This window comes from Ciona intestinalis, chromosome 9 (assembly GCF_000224145.3).
Source record: "Ciona intestinalis chromosome 9, KH, whole genome shotgun sequence".
NCBI classification, from domain to species: Eukaryota; Metazoa; Chordata; class Ascidiacea; order Phlebobranchia; family Cionidae; genus Ciona; species Ciona intestinalis.
The window spans coordinates 3,776,255-3,794,592 of NC_020174.2; the positions used below are offsets into that span (position 1 = coordinate 3,776,255).

Sequence of the window (18,338 nt, forward strand, 5' to 3'; positions counted from 1 at the left end):
CTAATATACGAGCATTGCCTGCATAGCTGAATGTGCCATGCATCACCCGTATACCTCATAGAAAAAGCAGCTTGACTGCGTCCGATCGGAATGTCAATCAGACCGATCGATCTCAAACCACTTTCTTTTCCCATCTCTCTCGCATTATGCTGTTCTTTCCTCACTCTCTCATAATTTAAGTCTCCGTATTTTGATTCAAAATTGTGCGTTAATTACTAATTAGCTTTAAAACGTCACTGCCCACGGATATATGTCACAACACAACATTTTTAGCGAATAAAATACAACGCACCCCGTAGAATAAAAAAATTTAAATCGTGAGTTTCCATACTCAATTCAGTCATGCGCGTCTGGCGCGAAAATCTCGCGATAAAAACATTCATATACCCAATGCTTAAAATTATACACTTTGTTTACTGAAGTAAAAGTAATAGTTACATATCGTTGTAGCTTACATTTTGTATCAGTTACAAATTCAAACATGCCAGAAGAACACAAAGATAGTGAGGCCGTATACGACCCGAACAGTTTGCCAAGTCTTTTACCGATTTACTACAATTACATTTTCCCATACGGACCGTACTGCAAATGGTTATTCTACGGCAGTAAAACTGGTACGTTTTTGTTTATTATTTTTACGCTAATGCCCTATTTTTGTTCAATAATTGTGCAATCGCGTGGTTTCATTAATAATACAGCGCTTTTACGGTATTGATTCTTTACTGCATTATCTAAAAAGATAAAATAGATGTTTCACCTGATAAGACTTAAAATAATTAGGTTTCTGATGCTGTATTAGTAATGTAGCTCCGAAACTACACAATGTATTCGTATTTTACCTCTCAATGATTTACCAGCTTTGTTGCCAATTTTACTCATTAAAACAAGAAAATATTTTGGTCCCAAAGGTAGTGGCTCGCTTTTCGAAAAGCGAGAATTCTCTTTCACTCTTCAAAATGACATTTACGTCCGATACCAATCTTTTGCATCTGAAGCTGAGTTCAGGAAAGAACTGAAGAAAATGAACCCATACAAAATTGATATTGGTGCCATTTATTCTGCTCCTGTGAGTTTGCCGATTGTTACATCCTGCATGTTTATGTCTTTCCAGCTATATTTTTATATTTTACATTTAAATTTGTGCACCATTCATACTTTAAGAACACTGAATTCTGGAACTCTGAATCTAAAATCGCACCTAACTTAGATGTGCTCATTTTATTCTATATGGCACAGGTCCTGGATATGGTCAAAAAATATAAATAACACACACATATATTTATATCTTTCTTTGCTATTTATACTTTTTATTTAAATGCATATATTTTGTATTAACAGCTCTGAAATTTATCTTGACAGCCAAAACACCGAAATCGAGTTTCAGGTGGTTCATTTAAACCACTCACTAAAGAACTTGTGTTTGATATTGATATGACAGATTATGATGACGTAAGAAAATGTTGTCAGTAAGTTTCCATCTTTTACCAAATAGATTTGATAATATTAATAAAACAAGGGTCCCAATTTGGGACTTTTAAAAACCCTAACAAACTAAAAAATAAAAACGTTCTGGAACTAAAAGTAGTAAAGATCTAAAAAAATGGTAAGGAAAAAAGTCCAACTAATTGTATAAAAAAAGATATATGTATTATATATATGTATATTGCCTTAATGGCATTGTTAGTGTCTTATTTAAATAAAAAAAGTCTGAAATATATTATCAGTCTTAACCAAAAAATGGGACTAATTTTACATAGACACAATTTACGATGTTAAATTTGCATAAAATAAATTTGTTACTTACCTTTTTAGAGACACAATAGCACTTTATTATATAGAATACAACACAGATAACTTCATATAAGGTTTTTGTTATTTTTTTTAACAGGGGGGCAGACATTTGCAAAAAATGTTGGACATTAATGTCAATCGCGATCAAAATTTTAAACCGAGCCCTGAAAGATGATTTTGGGTTCAAACATTTACTTTGGGTTTATTCTGGAAGGAGGGGTGTCCATTGCTGGGTGTGTGATGAAAAAGTATGTGATTTAAATTAATAACTTAAAATTTCTAGTAGCATGCTTAAGTAGCAGATAGGGGCTGAGCCTTCTGCAAAAAGGGTGTAGGAGAATGCATTCTACACATTATTTCAATTAAGAATTTGTCTATTATTAAAATATGAAAAAAAAGGATTTAGTTTGCTGTTTACCTGCCAATAATTTCAAAGTTTTTATTCCTTATCAAATAAAGGTTGACCGGATATTCCGTTTACCATTAACCTATTTAGTATTGGTTTTTTTATAATGATATCCAAATGTATTTCAGCTATGCATTACATTTTTTTCACAAAAAATCACTTTTTCAAATTTGTGGTTGAAAGTAGTATTTTGTAATGCAGGCAAGGTCATTGTCAGCACACGCACGTTCATCAATTGTTGAATATCTGAGTTTAATTCAAGCAGGAAACCACGAGAAACGAGTAACATTAAGGGACCCTGTACACCCCTATATCAGGTAAGTGATGCCACATTATTTTTACCAACAATGAAATAAATGTAACTTTTATATACTTAATATTATATACTAGGTGTTGTATACTTGATTGTTCTTTGTTAACTACCAAATTGGGCAAGAAAATAGAATGAAAAGGTGTCCCATATTTCCCAACCCTACTATTTGTATATATATATACCATTTTGTAGAAATTGTCACCAAGTAATACGTTCCTACTGGGATAAATACGCGATAGAAGACCAAGGTTTTCTGGACGAAGACAAAGATGTCGCAAAAGTCTTAAAACTTATTTCTGACTTGGACGTGAGAGAAAAAGTGGAAAAACAGTTTGCGGGTAAAAATTCTGCTGAGCGATGGAAAAAGTTAAGAGAGACCTGCACTTCAACATATGAATCTGTAAATATTTATACCTTTTTCTATACTAGTTATAGTGATAAGTGGTTTAGGTGTAAAATAAAAGTCTTATCTTATGGCCAAAAAGCTTGCTTTAAAGTATGGATGGACCTCACGCTCAAAAATTAGAATAGAAATGCATGGAATATATTCAATTGGAATGCCATAGTAATGCAATGTAACTTATATTAAAATTTAGATGTTTCCCTTGCCTATTACATGAGCTGTACCCTAAATATACACATAGGTGACATAACCCATATATTTTCCAGGACCCCAAAAGAAATCGCAAACTCAGATATACTTCGCATGAAATAATGATGGAGTTCTGCTTTCCAAGGCTTGATGTGAATGTCAGTAAAGGAATCAACCATTTACTGAAAAGTCCATTTTGTGTTCACCCAAAGACAGGTACTGTGGAAAACAACATTACATACTCTAACACATAGGTTTCTATAGATCTTTTTTCATGAACAGTTGTTTTTGCTCGTTTTAAAATATTACTCAATTTTCACATATAATTTTAAAATATACATTAGATTTAAAACTGCATAGTTAGTGAGTAATTTAACAATTGGCTTGATCAAATCTGTCCTTTATTATAAACATTATACTATTGAAACAATTTGAAAGTATTTATTACAGTATTTTAAATTAAACATGATAATAGAAATTATTAGCACCCAACACTGCTTAATTATTAAGTAATTTATGAAAATCGATTTTTTTTCTTTCACCTAAAGTTGGGCAAATTTTATTTAACCCGTTTTTATCACAAGTTTACAAAGGACGTACCCATTTATAATAGCTCTGCTTTCTGTTTTTCTTATTACAGGACGAGTATGTGTTCCGATTGATGTCTCAAGAGTTGACGAGTTTGACCCTTTTGCTGTGCCAACTATAAGGTACAGAACACATGTAATTAGGGATTACTATATAACACATGCACTTACAAATTTACATTTGCTATATCGTTCGACGCTGTAGCACAGTTGGTTAGCACACATGCCTCAAACCCAGAGGTAATGGGTTCAAGGCTCGCCGGTGTTACCATTGTGGGCGTATGTTTCCCTGGGCAAGACACTTAACGGCAATTGCTAAAACCTAGTGATCAATAATGCGTTCTCCAAATAATCAGCCACACATAAACCACTCCCCCCCCCCCAAAAAAAAATAACACCTAAAAAGTAACATAAATGGTAACTTGTAAGCTGGCACAAGGTGTATGAAACAAAACACCCGTGTTTAACAATTGTCGTTTTCCGACCACTCATGGATAAAGTAAGTTACATTCATTCATAACAATAACAAATACATTTCCAGTTGCTATAACTTCATGTACAGATTTTCGTTGGTAAACAAAAATCAATTTTACCATTGCCATGTTATAGATTATATTGTAATCTCAGGTTTAGATTTATTTTATTTCCATTCCAGTGACTTGTGCACCCAAGTAGAAAAGAGTGAAATTACTCCAAATGAAAAGACCGAGACTCTTGATACTGAAGTACAAGAGGCAGGAGGTGATAATTTACATTTTGCTTTTCTGAAATTTCTGTAAACTATTTTGTAAAAATAAATTACCTTGTACACAAAATTTAAAAATGTCCTCGTTTAGCATTAATATTAGTCACTTAGCACTTTTTCAAGAGAGGTATTTGCAGCACTAAGTGGTATTACTGCAAAGAGTAGGACTGCATATAATCCAATTTCAATTATTCCTTTATAGTGTCTTTTTTAATAAATGATACTTTAAAATTCTAAACCTTCTAAAACAATAACATTTATACAAAATCACGCCTTTTATCCAAAAAAAATTTTTTTATCAATAAGCCTGTTGTTTTAACAACTGTTGTTCAACTTGTTTTACCGATACTACCTGTTTTTTTGTTTTTGTCAACTCTTTTGTTCTTCGTTATCGTGACCGAAGAGACGAAATAAATTTCATTCATTCATTCATGTGTTAAAACTTTAACACAAAACTTTAGCCAATTCAAAAGAATTTGGAATAAATCATATAAATTGAACTTAGATTCCTCCAACACCAAGAAGTTGTTTAGAAAGACCTCCCTTCAAGAATATATGAAACCATTCGATTCACTTCTTGAAAACCTCCAGAAAGAAGCAGCAAAACAAAACTTGATTTTACAAAGTGGTAAGCATTTCATTTTAATAAACATACAGTGTATCAGGCCATATTATACAACACTTGTGTTTTTTACAGATTTGAAAGGCGAATTTTAAACTGGAAGATTTAGGCTTCACCTGGAAACTAAGAAATCACAGTACTTGAAAATAAAAGATTGTAGACATTACTTTTCTGGACATATTACTAAAAAATCACAGTATTTATAAATAAAAAATCTGGACATGTTAGATTGATTTGTACTGGACAGCTTCAGGGCTGTCTGTTCTTATCAGCTTTCCTGTATCGTGCATCAAATCAATGATGTAGCGCGTTGGAGGGTACCGAGCTGCTCCTTTTTCAAGCGAGGCAGCGATCGTTACTTCATTCCACGCCCTATTGTACTCTCCGCGCACCAGTGAGCATGGTACACCAATTTTATCAGCCAGCACCTGTGAAAATGAAGTTGTACCTTTCAATCCCAATGCAGACTTGAACTGTTAAACTATGGTCTCGAATTTAGGGTATATATAGTACTGTGGGTAAGATGTGATACCGTTAACACATAAATTTACTTGTTTTAAACAATTAAATAAAAACACGTTAACACTTTTAAAGTTGCAAGGCCACGATTGTTTATTTCTGTAAATATTTTTGCGTTTTACCAAATGAATAAAAACATATCCAATCTTGCGGTAATGTGCCAATCCTGGCGTAAATTCTAGAACCCATGGCGTGCCACGCCGTGGGACCTTAGTCACCCATATAGAATAGCATGTCCAATCTTACCCCACCTTACTCTATATATTTCAATCTCACTGCCGGACTTAAATTATATTACCGTAGTCAGTTTATGCTAAAACTTCTTTCCTTATCATATGATGTTTTTTTTGTTTTTTTTACGTGAATATCACCTTGTACAATAAAGCTCTGTGGTAATGAATTCCATATTGAATCTTCCCGATTGGAATGATGTTTGATTTGAGGTCATACTTCAACTCAGCGATATGAAGCTCCCAACTAAAGTCCGACATTTTACCCCGGTCGATCTCGCCACCCATTTTATCAACCACAAATCTAAGAAATGAAACAGCAGAATTTTTTACTAGATGTTCAACTAAATTTTTTTGATAATGTTTTAAATTGTCAAAATATTTGTGGTCTAACCACAAATCTGAAATAAAATGGCAGAATTTTCTTTTAGAAATATTTAAATTATTTTATTTTTTTTAAAAGTAGGCTTTGTATGGTATAAGTAATTTGGGTTACTGTTTTAAGTTGTCATAACATTTGTGGTCGGAATAAAACAAAGAATATTAAATGTTATTTGTCGAGTCTTATAAACCTGTTGGTAGTTCTAAAATATTTGGTTAACTGAGTCAGTTTATTACATAGCAAAGTTAAAGTAAACAGGCAGCATCTCAGTGCAGTGCTAAAACACCCATTGAAACAATAAAAAAACACTATTATAGTAGGGTGGGGAAGACGGGATACCTTTAGCACATAATGTCCAAACATCCTGGTCATGGTTTAAACAATTAACAACAGTTTATTGGAGCCATGAGGATATGGTTCTATAATTCCCTAAATGATTTTTGTTCACTACCAAATGGAACAGGAAAATAGAAGGAAAAAGTGTCCTATCTTCCCCCACCCTACTATACAATATTTTGCTTACTGCGCCAAGGCCACAATTTGCTCTCTTGTTGAGGGCATTGGGAGAATATATTTGGTCACATTATCGAAATAGCTCTGCAACACATTGTCCACTGGAGGGTGATAGACACCATCTGAAACAACAAACCCTCAGTACAAAGCAACCAACATAATATAATGTTAGTACATGCATTAATTGCTTGTAGGATTAATGTTAGAAATGACTTTGTTAGAAATGGATCAGATTTAGATTTGATTCGTTAAATACTAAATTTTGATTCTAAATTTTTTAATTATCGTATTTCTACTCTTTATCTTAAAAAGATGCAATATTTTTTGATCAGTTACTGACTATTATCAAGATAGTGCAACCTTTTAATAATAGATTAACTAAAGCTATGTGACCTATATCTTTCATATTATTAACATTTGGTTCCATGCTTGGGCATTACAATACACCTTACAGGTCACAATTTTTTTTGAAAGCAATATTTTACCCGTACTATGGCAAAATGGTTAGCGCGCCTGTCTGTAACCCAGAGGTAATGAGTTAAAGACTCGTCGCTGCTACCATTGAGGGCGTATGTGTCCTTGGGCAAGACACTTAACGGCAAAAGCTCCAACCCAATGGTCACTAATGGGTTGTCCAAATTATCAGCCACACATAAAAAATTCCCAACAAAGTAACATACTTGGTAACTCGTAATTTGGCACGAGGTGTATGAAACAGAACACCCATTCTTAACAACTGTCGTTTTTCGGCCACGAGGATAAAGTAAGTTACATTTATTTAGCTGCCACAGGTTGCACACACCTGGCTTTTGTTAGTTACATGTTCTCTAAAACTAATGATTTGGATAAAACATGACACATGCATGCAATGGAGTAGCATGTTTTTGAAGTTTCTATTTTTATATTAGCTTGGTTAGCATGCACTTGCTGCATGGTTTAACCTTTACTTGCGAGCTGCTTTTGCAATTCCTGTTCTATTTGAAGCGCTTTTAGTCGAATCGCTAAATAATTGTGAAAATTATTGCAGGAATTATTATAAGTTTTTACTGCGCCATATCTTAATTACAGGTTTAAATTATTTGCAAAATATCAGTCTTAAAAAACATTATTTTTTAAATATACCTTACCTTTTGCTAAACGATAAATTCATTTTTGATTCAGTACATTTTTATAACCTACAAATCTTTTTACCTTCTTTTTCTGCTCGAATTCTCTCAGCTTCTTCACGCATCAGTGCTTCCTTGTCTTTCTTTTTTCTTTAAAAAAGGTGTTAAGTTTATTGAAGAATATTTATTCCGTGTTTTGGGTAAATAACAAACAAAAACTTTATCTGCTAAAAGGACTTGCCAGCTGTTATCCAAAAATGGCAGATTCAAGGCTTTATGCTCCAACCATAGTAGGCCAGTCTCCTTAAGCAATACACTTAGAATATTTTTTAAAACTTATTGACCACTAATGGTTATTTAAACTATCTGCTATAAATAATGATCGCCCATAGAGTTATGTATGTGTACACTATATACAATTACAGCTGTGTGACATAGAGCAGTGCTCTTCAACCTTTTATGAGTTGGTGAACCCCTAAAGTTGTTGCGTCGAACTCATGCCCCCCTGATTGCTTTAACGTAAAACTAATGAAGTTTCACAATTCCTAGTGATGCAAGATATAGAATTCATATAAAAAAATGTAGGAAAGTGGCTAAATTGGGTAAAAAAGTTTAAAATGAAAAAATATTGCTGAAAATTGTTGAAGTTTGTGATGCACCCTTGTATACCTTTTTGCACTGGTGCACCCCTGGCATATTTTGGTGCACCCTAGGGTGCACCGTGCACACCGGTTGAAGAGCACTGACATAGAGAACCTGTGTTATAATATGTGACCTATCGCGCTAAATATTAATAACAGTCGTTTGTGTAGCAACTTGGTGTAGCTGTGTATTTAACTGGACTTTTAACTTTTTTAATATTTATAGTTACCTTCTTGTATAAGATGCCTTGGAACTGACTCTGCTTCCTTTTTCAGAAGAATCATCTTGAGATTTAACACTAAACAAAATGTAAAATGTAAACATGGTGAATTTAATATGGTGACATCAACATTATTCATGACTCAACTTGTATTAAATAGACTTATTTTAATGTTTTAGGTGATGAAATCATATTTGTTTTTTGGATTTTGATTTTCAATGTTTTTATTCTGACAAACAACCAAAGAATTAAAGCGGCGAAAAGTTGTGATTTTAACCAATGTATTATTTTCATTTGTTTAAGTGAACTGATGTTACAATTTCATCAGTTTAAAGGTTAGTATGATTTAAATTAAAGCAAGACAGTCTTGCTTTTTTATATTAGTGTAACAAAAACAAAGCAGCACAAGCATGCAAATCATGGAAACAAAATTATAAGTGCAAGCAACGGAAAGGAACAAAAAATGAGCAAAATCCTTTAAAGAAATCATTGTCCAAGCCAAATCAAGCAGCTTGGGGGCAAAAATAACTGATTTGAATTTAGAAGGCATGGGCCTATATAAATGCATGCGAGCAGAAGCTGCAATACTTGGGGGCAGGGCTCCGGGCCACGGCAGGGGAGTTCAGGGCCTCCGAACACACACCTGGCTCCGTGCCATCCATACTAAGCTGGGACTCTGTTGGACGATTGTCCAAATCTCCCTCCAGCTCTTCCTCTTCCCTGCTCCAATTGCGTCGAGACATAATTTAAAATTCTCAAAAAAAATATCTTATAAACATTTTTTAAATCGCGAAAAATTGCGTTCCGGAATTAAAGGTTGAATAAATCAGTTCCTGTTTGTATATAGGTGGCTGGCTGTTTCCGCGTTAAAAACATTTCAGTTTACAACAAACTTCCAAAATTGCAAACAAATCACTTTCAACACAGTCAACTCACTTCACAAGACTGCAATTCCACTCCAAATTAACAGCAATCAATTCACAATATGCATATCACTTACACGTCTGTGGCTTTACAGTTAACCAGGAGAATTGGTCTTTTTTGATTGACTTCCTGTTTCGAAATTTCGTCCAGAGTGAAAAACTTACTTTCCGGTCGCAGCTGTTCAGGTTTAATTTATTAATAATAATAACTTTATTTGTCTATTCAATTACGGTAGTGAAGATTTAGGAATATTTTAACTGTAAAGACAGAATATAGCGACAAAACAACAGTTGTTAAAACTTGCTTACAGTTAAAAACATATTTGCATTTATTTGGAGGAAAATAAGCGTGGTCGCTACACCTAGCAGACAAAGAGCCATTTATGTTTAATTATTATCAAGTTAAACTTCTAATGGAAACTAAAATGTGCGTAAAGACACGATGGGTACAATAGAGAGAGCCGGCTTTAAAAAGGATTGGACCAAAGATTGGGCCATGATTTGTGAATTCGTTAAAAATAAGTTACAGTAGCAAAATATTGGCAAACTTACCTGGCCAGCATCATAGAAACCATCCGTTATAATATTATGTGAAGCAAGACGGCCTGTTAAGCTGTACTTCGCTGGCAGATTGCTGTCAAGCAACTTTTCAAAGGCAGCCACACTAAAGTTGTTACAGCGTTGTTCAGAAGAATTTATCTCCTGAAGAATTTCAAGACCTCTGCGAGTAAAAAAATTAAAAAATGGTAAAAGTCTTGTATTATGTATAGGATTTTGTAATAGTTTTTGATGTACATTTATAAGCTGTGTCTTTGTATGAGGACCGAAGGCACATAGCTCATAAGAATGGTAACCATATAGATAAAAATAAGATAAAGTTGATAAAAGGGAAAAGTTGTTTAACTGGCTACAAAAAATAGTCTATATCGAATTTTTTTGGTAAACAAAACTGTATTTTTGAGATATAGTGCAATTTTTTTGCACATAATATGTGTTGCCTTGATTACAAATAGGAATGCACATTACAGAATTTCGAATCCATGAGATTCGAATCCTTATATATTCGAATCTAATTACGGGATTCGGTATTCTGTTTAATGACGTCATTACACGTCATCTCATATACTATATTAACAATTTTTGAATCTTATTAATTTTGAAAAAAAATATTTTTGTGTTTGTGGGACTTTCGAGAGTAAACGTTTCGTAACGTCTTTTCATAGCCTGCTATACGTTTCATGACGCAAAAACTACCCAATAGTACAATTTTTAATCATTTTACAACTCAAGATCCAACAAGGCTGTTATGAAAGGGTCAATAAACTGACTTTTGTGGGTAAATTTTTTTTTTCCTATAAATATAAAAAGATTCGAAATTCTAGATTCGGAATTCTAGATTCGAATTAAAGTATTCTAGGATATCCTAGAATACCTAATTATTCTGTAATGTGCATCCCTAATTACAAACTTATATTAAAATTAGCTTAGCAGAAAGTAATGTAAAATTTATGCAGATCACCAAATTGAACGACTAACTTAATTGACCTACAAGTGTATATCACTCTAAGCGAAACATACATCCAACTTTCATAGGTCAAATTTATATATATTTGTATAACTCTCTTTTTTATTATACTAAGTAATAACAGTTTTATTATGGCTTGTAATATATTAAGTTATGTCAATATTATTAACTATGTCCTTTTTTATACTTACCCAAGTTTTGAAATGGCTGCAGCAGTTGGTGGGTCAGCACAACACAGAAGTAATGCACAAGATGCGTTTCTTCTTACGTCAGCATCACCAGATTTTACCAGTTGAACCAGCGGTTCCAATCCACCATGTTGGCAAATCTATGCGTGGTATAAATGTATGAATGAATGTAGCTTGCTTTTTAGGGAATTTTTTATGTGTGGTTGATAATTTAGACAACTCATTAGTGACCACTGGGTTGGAGCAATTGCCGTTAAGTGTCTTGCCCAATGGCACATTCGCCCACAATGGTAGCAGCGTCAAACTTTGAACTCATTACTGAATGCACGGTGTATATTTATACGCAACCGGACTGTAGTTATGTGTGAATGTTGTTGTATACTTGTAATGAATTAAGATATGTACTATACAGACTGGAACAATTATACAAGTCCGGAACAATTATACTACATGGAAAATAATCAAAAATGCATTTTTTCCATAACCTTTACTGCCACGAATAATTGATAGCAGTTCATAATCAAACTTATGTAAAAACTAAATACATATATTGGGGTTCCAAAGACAAAAGATATTCTAAAAAGTCCTTGGCAAACAAGTTTGGAAATCTGATATTAAGACACTTTTTTAAACAACAAAAATTTACTTGTATAAGATATAGACTGTAAGTGTCATAATGTGAAATGTATGAAACTATCACTCAAGAGCCAGTAACTAGTAACCACAAAAGTTATATACATAAACACATTCATTCATTCATTTAGTCCATATCTTACCTCAGACCTTGCTTCAGCACCAGTTACAAAAGTGGAGACAGCTTGTGCTATTTTACTTTGCACTCGAGGACTCTTAGATTTGAGTGGTTCAGTTAGGGAAGCAACTATTCCTCGCTTGAATATGTCGTTTCTATGGAAAATACACTTTATATTAAACGATAAAATGCACTGGCACAAGTTGTTTAGAATGCCTGTATCTTGGATACAGGCCCTAAGGATGCAGGTTCAAAGCTTGCACAGCTACCATTGTGGGTCTTGGGCAAGACACTTGACAGCAATTGCTCCAACCAAGTGGTTTAATATGTGGTGTCTGAATTGCTAGCCATACAAAAATGAAAAAATATTCACACAAAGTACATATTCGTAAGCGGGTACGAGGTTCATGAAATAGAACCCTGCGGTATAACAACTGCCGTTGCCCCTCCATGTGGGGATAACTAGTGTCATTCTCACTGCTATTTTGGTGCAATCTTAGGTAATAAAACACTTTTGAAATGTTTACATTATATAAATTTTACTTAATTTAAGTCTTGTTGTAATTATGAAATATTGGTTTTCCATTGTGAAACTATTAATTTGATTAAAATATTCCTTTTTTAAAAAGAAAAAAAAGTTTAATGTCAAAGTAAAAAAGTAGTTTAAAATACCTGATAGTAAGATCTTGTGCCATGTTGATAAGGCAAGCAGCTGAATTGATAACAACTGACTCCTTGTTGAATTGAAGTAGAGATAGAAGTTGTTCAACTCCACCAGATGTTAACACTTCACTGTAAAGTTGGATGTTAACAATGTAAAGGGTCTTGTATTTTGTATATCTATCTGTTGTGTTATACTATATATATATATATATATCCCTCAAAATAACCACACACCCAAAGTACCATATATGGTAACTTGTAAGCTGGCACAAGGCCCAAAGTACCATATATGGTAACTTGTAAGCTGGCATAAATGTTATGAAAACTGTTGTTTTGTCGTCCAGCCACACGAGGAAGTTACATTTGTGTAACTGTTGCAAGCATTGTTATATTGCATTCACTTGTAAATATATGCATATCCTTTTATATGCCCTGCTCTTGACTGTTGTGGTATGTATACCTACTATCTTGTATTTGAGCCATAAGTTACATGCTATTGTAAAATGCTAACTAAATATAGTTGTTAGGATGGTTGATACATGATGCCTGCTTTTTTATAATTTCAAGAATACCAAATATTTAAAATCTGTGGCAAAAAAATGGCCTATATTTACCTGTACATAATTTTTTAGCAAAAAAATCAAAATTAGTTTGGTAAAGTGTTTATAGCATCATACAAGTGTAAGTTAACTTACTTAGCATTGTTGGTGTTGGTAAGGGTCAGGTTTGCGAGGGCGAGCGTAGCTGCTTCACGCACCATTGGGTTTTCCGCTGATAACAGGTTTATAAGCGGGGGTATACCCTCTGTAAATAAAAAAAGAGTTCGCAATTTGGAAAATTTAAATTTTACATTGTAAATATTGTTATAATGGTGAAGAAAATTGTATTTTGTTTGTTATCACGCAACATTGAAAAAATATTGCTATCATGTTAAAGAAAATTCACATTTTACGATAGATATCATGTTATACTCTTTACTTATTCTCAACAAGCATACAGAAGCTGAGAACCACATGTATATTCTTAATGGGTGAGAGAAGAGATTATATGTCAAGACATGCCTGACACTTTCATTACCTTATAAAAATAGAATAACAAAATATAATACAGTTACCTGATTTTCCAAATGCATCTTTTGCAGCCAAGTTATTGGACAGTGTTGCAATGGCTTGACAGGCAGCGATTCGAACAATATCTGATTCTGATCCCGTCATAGTGATGAGAGTCTTCTCCGCTTCTTGTTCATGAAGGATCTTCCCATTCTCAACTGAATAACAACATCAAACTTAAATTCTTACTTGATGGATTTTTTATTTCAATGAACAACATAATAAATTAAAAATGGAATCAATTGCTTTTGAAAATTAATAAATTATTATATAAAAAAATATAATTTTATACCAGGCCAAGGCTACTGTATTATTGTTTAATCATAAATAGGAGTGGCATTGCAAAATCTTTTCGCAAATGTGATACATTTCATCAAAAACCAACCTAATAAAATGTTTACACTGAACAACAGCCAAACTAAATATATATTTTACAAAAAAAAATGCGAAACATAATAGAATCTCAAAATGTACAGTCCGGAGCGTTTTAACTAAATGATGAAATGTGGCTAGTCACACTAAACCTACCATTCTTTGCAGCTCTCGACAATGCACGCGCAGTGTTGGCTTGCACCTCTGGTGATGTGGATGCTTCAGTTGCAAAAGATAACAAACTCTCTAATCCTCCAGTACTACGGATGTCATCCAAAGACTCTGTGTCCTCCAAACAGTTTGATAGAACAGAGAGAGCATGAACATGCAGGTCATCATAATCCTGAAAAAAAATTAAGCTTTTTTTTACTTTCTGTTGCTTCATTGGTTATTTTACATATAGATTTACATATAGATTTTTTACATATAGAAAAATCAGCAACTTACTTTATTTCCAAGAAAATCCACAAGAAGCTCCAAGCCTTCATTCTCACGAACCACTGCTCTTGATTCACCTACGTAACAAATAAACTTTAAAGCGTACTGTGGTGGCTTCAATAAGGAATAAATACTTTATGTTATAAACCTCTACTTGTAGATGAGCAAGCACTGACTTTTTTATTTTATTTTTTTTTAATTTAAATTCGTTTTTTTTATTATTTATTTTTTATGCAATTTTTCATTTCATTTTTTTTATGCAATTTTGTTTATTCATTTTTTTATTTTTCATTTTATTCTTTTTTTTTGTTAGTTTACCATCTTGAGTTACAGATGCTAATGTTGAGAGACCAAGGCCTTGTATAACAGCATATTCAGACTTAAGTGATTCCAACAACGACGGGATACCACCAAGCTCTCGGACCGCTGTTCGACTTTGAAAATCCTGATAAAAAATGACAAGTAAAAATCTACAGTATATACATAAGAATAAAACCTCGGGCTTTAGAAAAAAAATAATTTAGTAATAAAAGTATTTTTTTATTTATCAAAAATTTAAAAGCATTGATAAAAGAAATTTCATTGATAAAAATGTGTCACATAAGTTCATTGGATTAGAAAGTGGATTATTATAACAAAATAGAAAAATATTAAAGCAATATCAGAAGTGTAATAGCTAATATATGTTTGGATCTAATAAAACAACAAAAATAATGTAGTTTTTAACAACTGCTGTTTGATACAATATTCGCCGATCCGTTTAAAATATTTTTAAATCTTCGCTACTGTAAAGAAAGGGATAAATAAAGTTAATATTATAATCAATTCAAGAAAAAATCAAGAAATTTGTTGTGTCCTTTTTTCTTACCTGAACAAGATTGCAGATCGCTTGCAGTGAATTCTTCTGAACATCGGGATCAGGTGATGCGAGAAGATTAATGAGAGGTTCAACTCCTTCTGATTGTCCAATGCTTAGTTTGCTTGAGAAGTCACCCGACATATGAGATAGAAAAAGGCTCGCAAATTCATTGCATACATCGTCCTCTGCATGGAAGATGTGTGATTTTTAGAATCATGTTGTGAATGTACTAACATTGTATAATTTGTATTATTATGATTTAACTTCAATCAAGAGAATAAAGAATAAATGCTAGAATTGGGATAAGTGCGGAAAAAAGTCGCGCAAAAAAGAACAACATTGAGAACAACTGTTCAGCGAAAAAGGATCTACCTGACCAATTACTTGCTTAAAAACCTGGTGGAATTTTAAAATGTATGCACAGGAGTGTTTTCAGGGTTAGCGGTTAGGTTTTGTTCTTGTATTCTTAACACTTTAAAAAGGGTAGCACCTTGAAGTCAAGTTCAAATTTGGAAAATTGTTTATTTTACAGTCACTTACCATCACCAAGCAGTTGTATAGCTGATGGAATAGCATCTGTTTTTCTTAAATATCTGCGCACATCAGCTATAAAATATAAAAATCAAATTATTCCTAAAATTAAATTGTTGATATATGCAGCAGATGTGTAAAGACTGTGGTATGTCAGTAAAATTAGGATTTTTGTAAATTACCCTCTAATTTAAGCTTGAGAGTACAGAAACCATGTTCCTACGCAACAACTTCCAGACTTTAAAACATTGGTGTATGAATGTAACTTACTTTATCCCCACGTGGCCGGAAAACGTCAGTTGTTAAACACAGGGGATCTGTTTCATAAACCTCATGCCAGCTTATGAGTTACCAAGTATGTTACATTTAAATTGATTATTTTTTGGGGACTTTTTTGTTTGGCTGATAATTTGGAAAACCCCTTAGTGACCACTGGTTTAAAGCAATTAAAGTTAAGTGTTTAAAAAATTGGGCTCATCTGATGTATACATGAGTAGTCACATTAAGACAGCGATTTTTCTGATGGACAAGCTTTTAATATCTTACCATGGCCAGCCATGACTCCAAACGCCATACACGCATATCGTTTCACCATTTTTTCCTCATGATTAATTAACCGTATCAAAGACTCCATGGCTCCAAGCTCAAGTAACATCAGTTTATTTTCTTCACCTGAATTTTATTAAAATGATACTTTTATAATAAATTTTCTGTAATGTGATAGAAAATAAAACTTTTTCAGCAAATTTTGTTTCATGTACTAACGTTTCAAAATATATATAGAATTTTTTTCCCTATAAAATACCAACTAAAAAGGGTGAAAACTAAATATGCTAGTCTTCACTAGAAGTACTTAGATACCTATTATATCTAACTGTGGCGCATTACATAATACAGATAAAATTATACAGTTAAATACAAGCTGAACAGGGCTTTGAATCATTGATTCGAGAAATAAACTAAACTGAAATTTTTTTTACTATTTTTAGATTTCTATTACGCATAACTGCAACACATTACATAATACAGATAAAATTTATAAAGACAATTAAAGTCGTTAAATATTAATATACAGTTAAGGTAATTCAATCCTAAAATACCTTTATTGTAATTCCTACTTTGTTTATCATAATTTAGACAATCGCTTTGTAACAAAATAATTTGTATACATTTATCTGCAAATCTGTAAATTGCTTCACATGCTTTGGCCAGTACTTCTTCCTCGTCCGATTTTAGCATCAAAACCACTGTTCCAGTTTTCTTACTCTCAAAATTAAGTGGATCAAACTGCAAAAATGAACAACTTTTCACAAACAACTTAACATTTAACTATTTTTTATATATACCTAAATTTTCTTTATACTTAGTTTAAAATTATTTTCTTATATTTTATCAAAATATATATACCACATCTTTCGGTGGGGCTTCTACTTCTTTTTTAACTTTCTTTCCCATGATGTATTTTCTTATGAAACTGGCAGTATGAAGCTAAATTTTCTTCTGATATTACCAGATTAAAAACTTTAAATTGACCAACAACTAGCTAACGCTCTTTACTTTAACAAAAGTTATAGTTTTATACAAATTTGGAGGGTTAACAGTCAAAATTCGCGTTATTACACCGATATAAAACAGTAGTCACTGAAGCGACGCAGAGTAAAGCTTTTTGGTTGTCATGTCACATTCATCCAAGCGTAACAGTACCTTTTAGGGTTTCCGTGAACTTCTGATTAGCATTTGATTTCATTCAAACTAAATTACACACAAAGAAACAGTTGCCATTTGTGAAGTAGTAATACACTAGCTAAACTTAGATCATGAATGCCATAAATATATTTAATGAATTCGTAAACGTTCGTTGCAGCAACGCTTATATATGTATATCTATAAGCGTTGGTTGCAGTAGGTAAAACTAAGGGGGCTCGCTAACTGATCGCGATAAGGAATCGAGCCCGGACGCCACCATTGTGTCAGTATAATTCCTAAAATGATTTATTAATTGTCCCGTCAAAGCTCTAGTTATCTTTTTAACTACAAAGTTCAATTTGCTTCACGTAAATCGATCTTTCTGTATAAAGGAACCCACTGCAAAAATGTAACAACAGTAATTATTCTTTTTAAAAAAAAAAAACGACATCATAAATGTTACGGTTTCAATACATGTACCGAACACGACTCTTTATAAAGAATATGATACAATTCTGTCTCAACAAACTTTTATATTCGAATTTCAAAATTGAAACTGAGATTTTATTCTCGTTCCATGCTCTGGCCAGTTAGAAGTTTTGATTTTTTAGCTTCCATTTGGACC

The 18,338-nt window shown here is 32.8% G+C and overlaps 2 protein-coding genes across 6 annotated transcripts; one reads left to right on the top strand and one right to left on the bottom strand.

Moving 5' to 3' along the window:
• Positions 1–337: 337 nt before the first annotated feature.
• Positions 338–5,281, top strand: LOC100176054 (DNA primase small subunit). The gene is made up of 11 exons (XM_002129841.5): positions 338–614; positions 909–1,066; positions 1,360–1,466; positions 1,889–2,039; positions 2,399–2,514; positions 2,703–2,910; positions 3,180–3,318; positions 3,743–3,812; positions 4,345–4,430; positions 4,940–5,062; positions 5,132–5,281. Exons 1-11 carry the CDS (start codon positions 482–484, stop codon positions 5,149–5,151), a joined length of 1,311 nt encoding a protein of 436 aa, XP_002129877.1. The 5' UTR covers positions 338–481; the 3' UTR covers positions 5,152–5,281.
• Positions 5,242–17,595, bottom strand: LOC100178369 (armadillo repeat-containing protein 3). 5 transcript variants are annotated; one of them, XM_018813450.2, is made up of 22 exons: positions 17,435–17,595; positions 17,197–17,314; positions 16,574–16,699; positions 16,037–16,102; positions 15,506–15,681; positions 14,956–15,082; positions 14,647–14,714; positions 14,356–14,542; positions 13,833–13,985; positions 13,414–13,522; positions 12,728–12,847; positions 12,081–12,210; positions 11,308–11,444; positions 10,144–10,312; positions 9,669–9,769; positions 9,257–9,388; positions 8,678–8,746; positions 7,892–7,956; positions 7,642–7,701; positions 6,711–6,822; positions 5,947–6,109; positions 5,242–5,484 (listed from the first exon to the last, which is right to left on the bottom strand). In XM_018813450.2, the coding sequence occupies exons 1-22, from the start codon at positions 17,480–17,482 to the stop codon at positions 5,281–5,283; spliced, it is 2,640 nt and encodes an 879-aa protein (XP_018668995.1). In that variant the 5' UTR covers positions 17,483–17,595; the 3' UTR covers positions 5,242–5,280. The 5 variants fall into 5 exon arrangements, with proteins under 5 accessions (XP_018668995.1, XP_018668996.1, XP_018668997.1 ...); XM_018813451.2 differs by having other exon boundaries at positions 7,648–7,701; positions 17,435–17,592; XM_018813452.2 differs by lacking the exon at positions 9,257–9,388 and having other exon boundaries at positions 17,435–17,592.
• Positions 17,596–18,338: the final 743 nt, after the last annotated feature.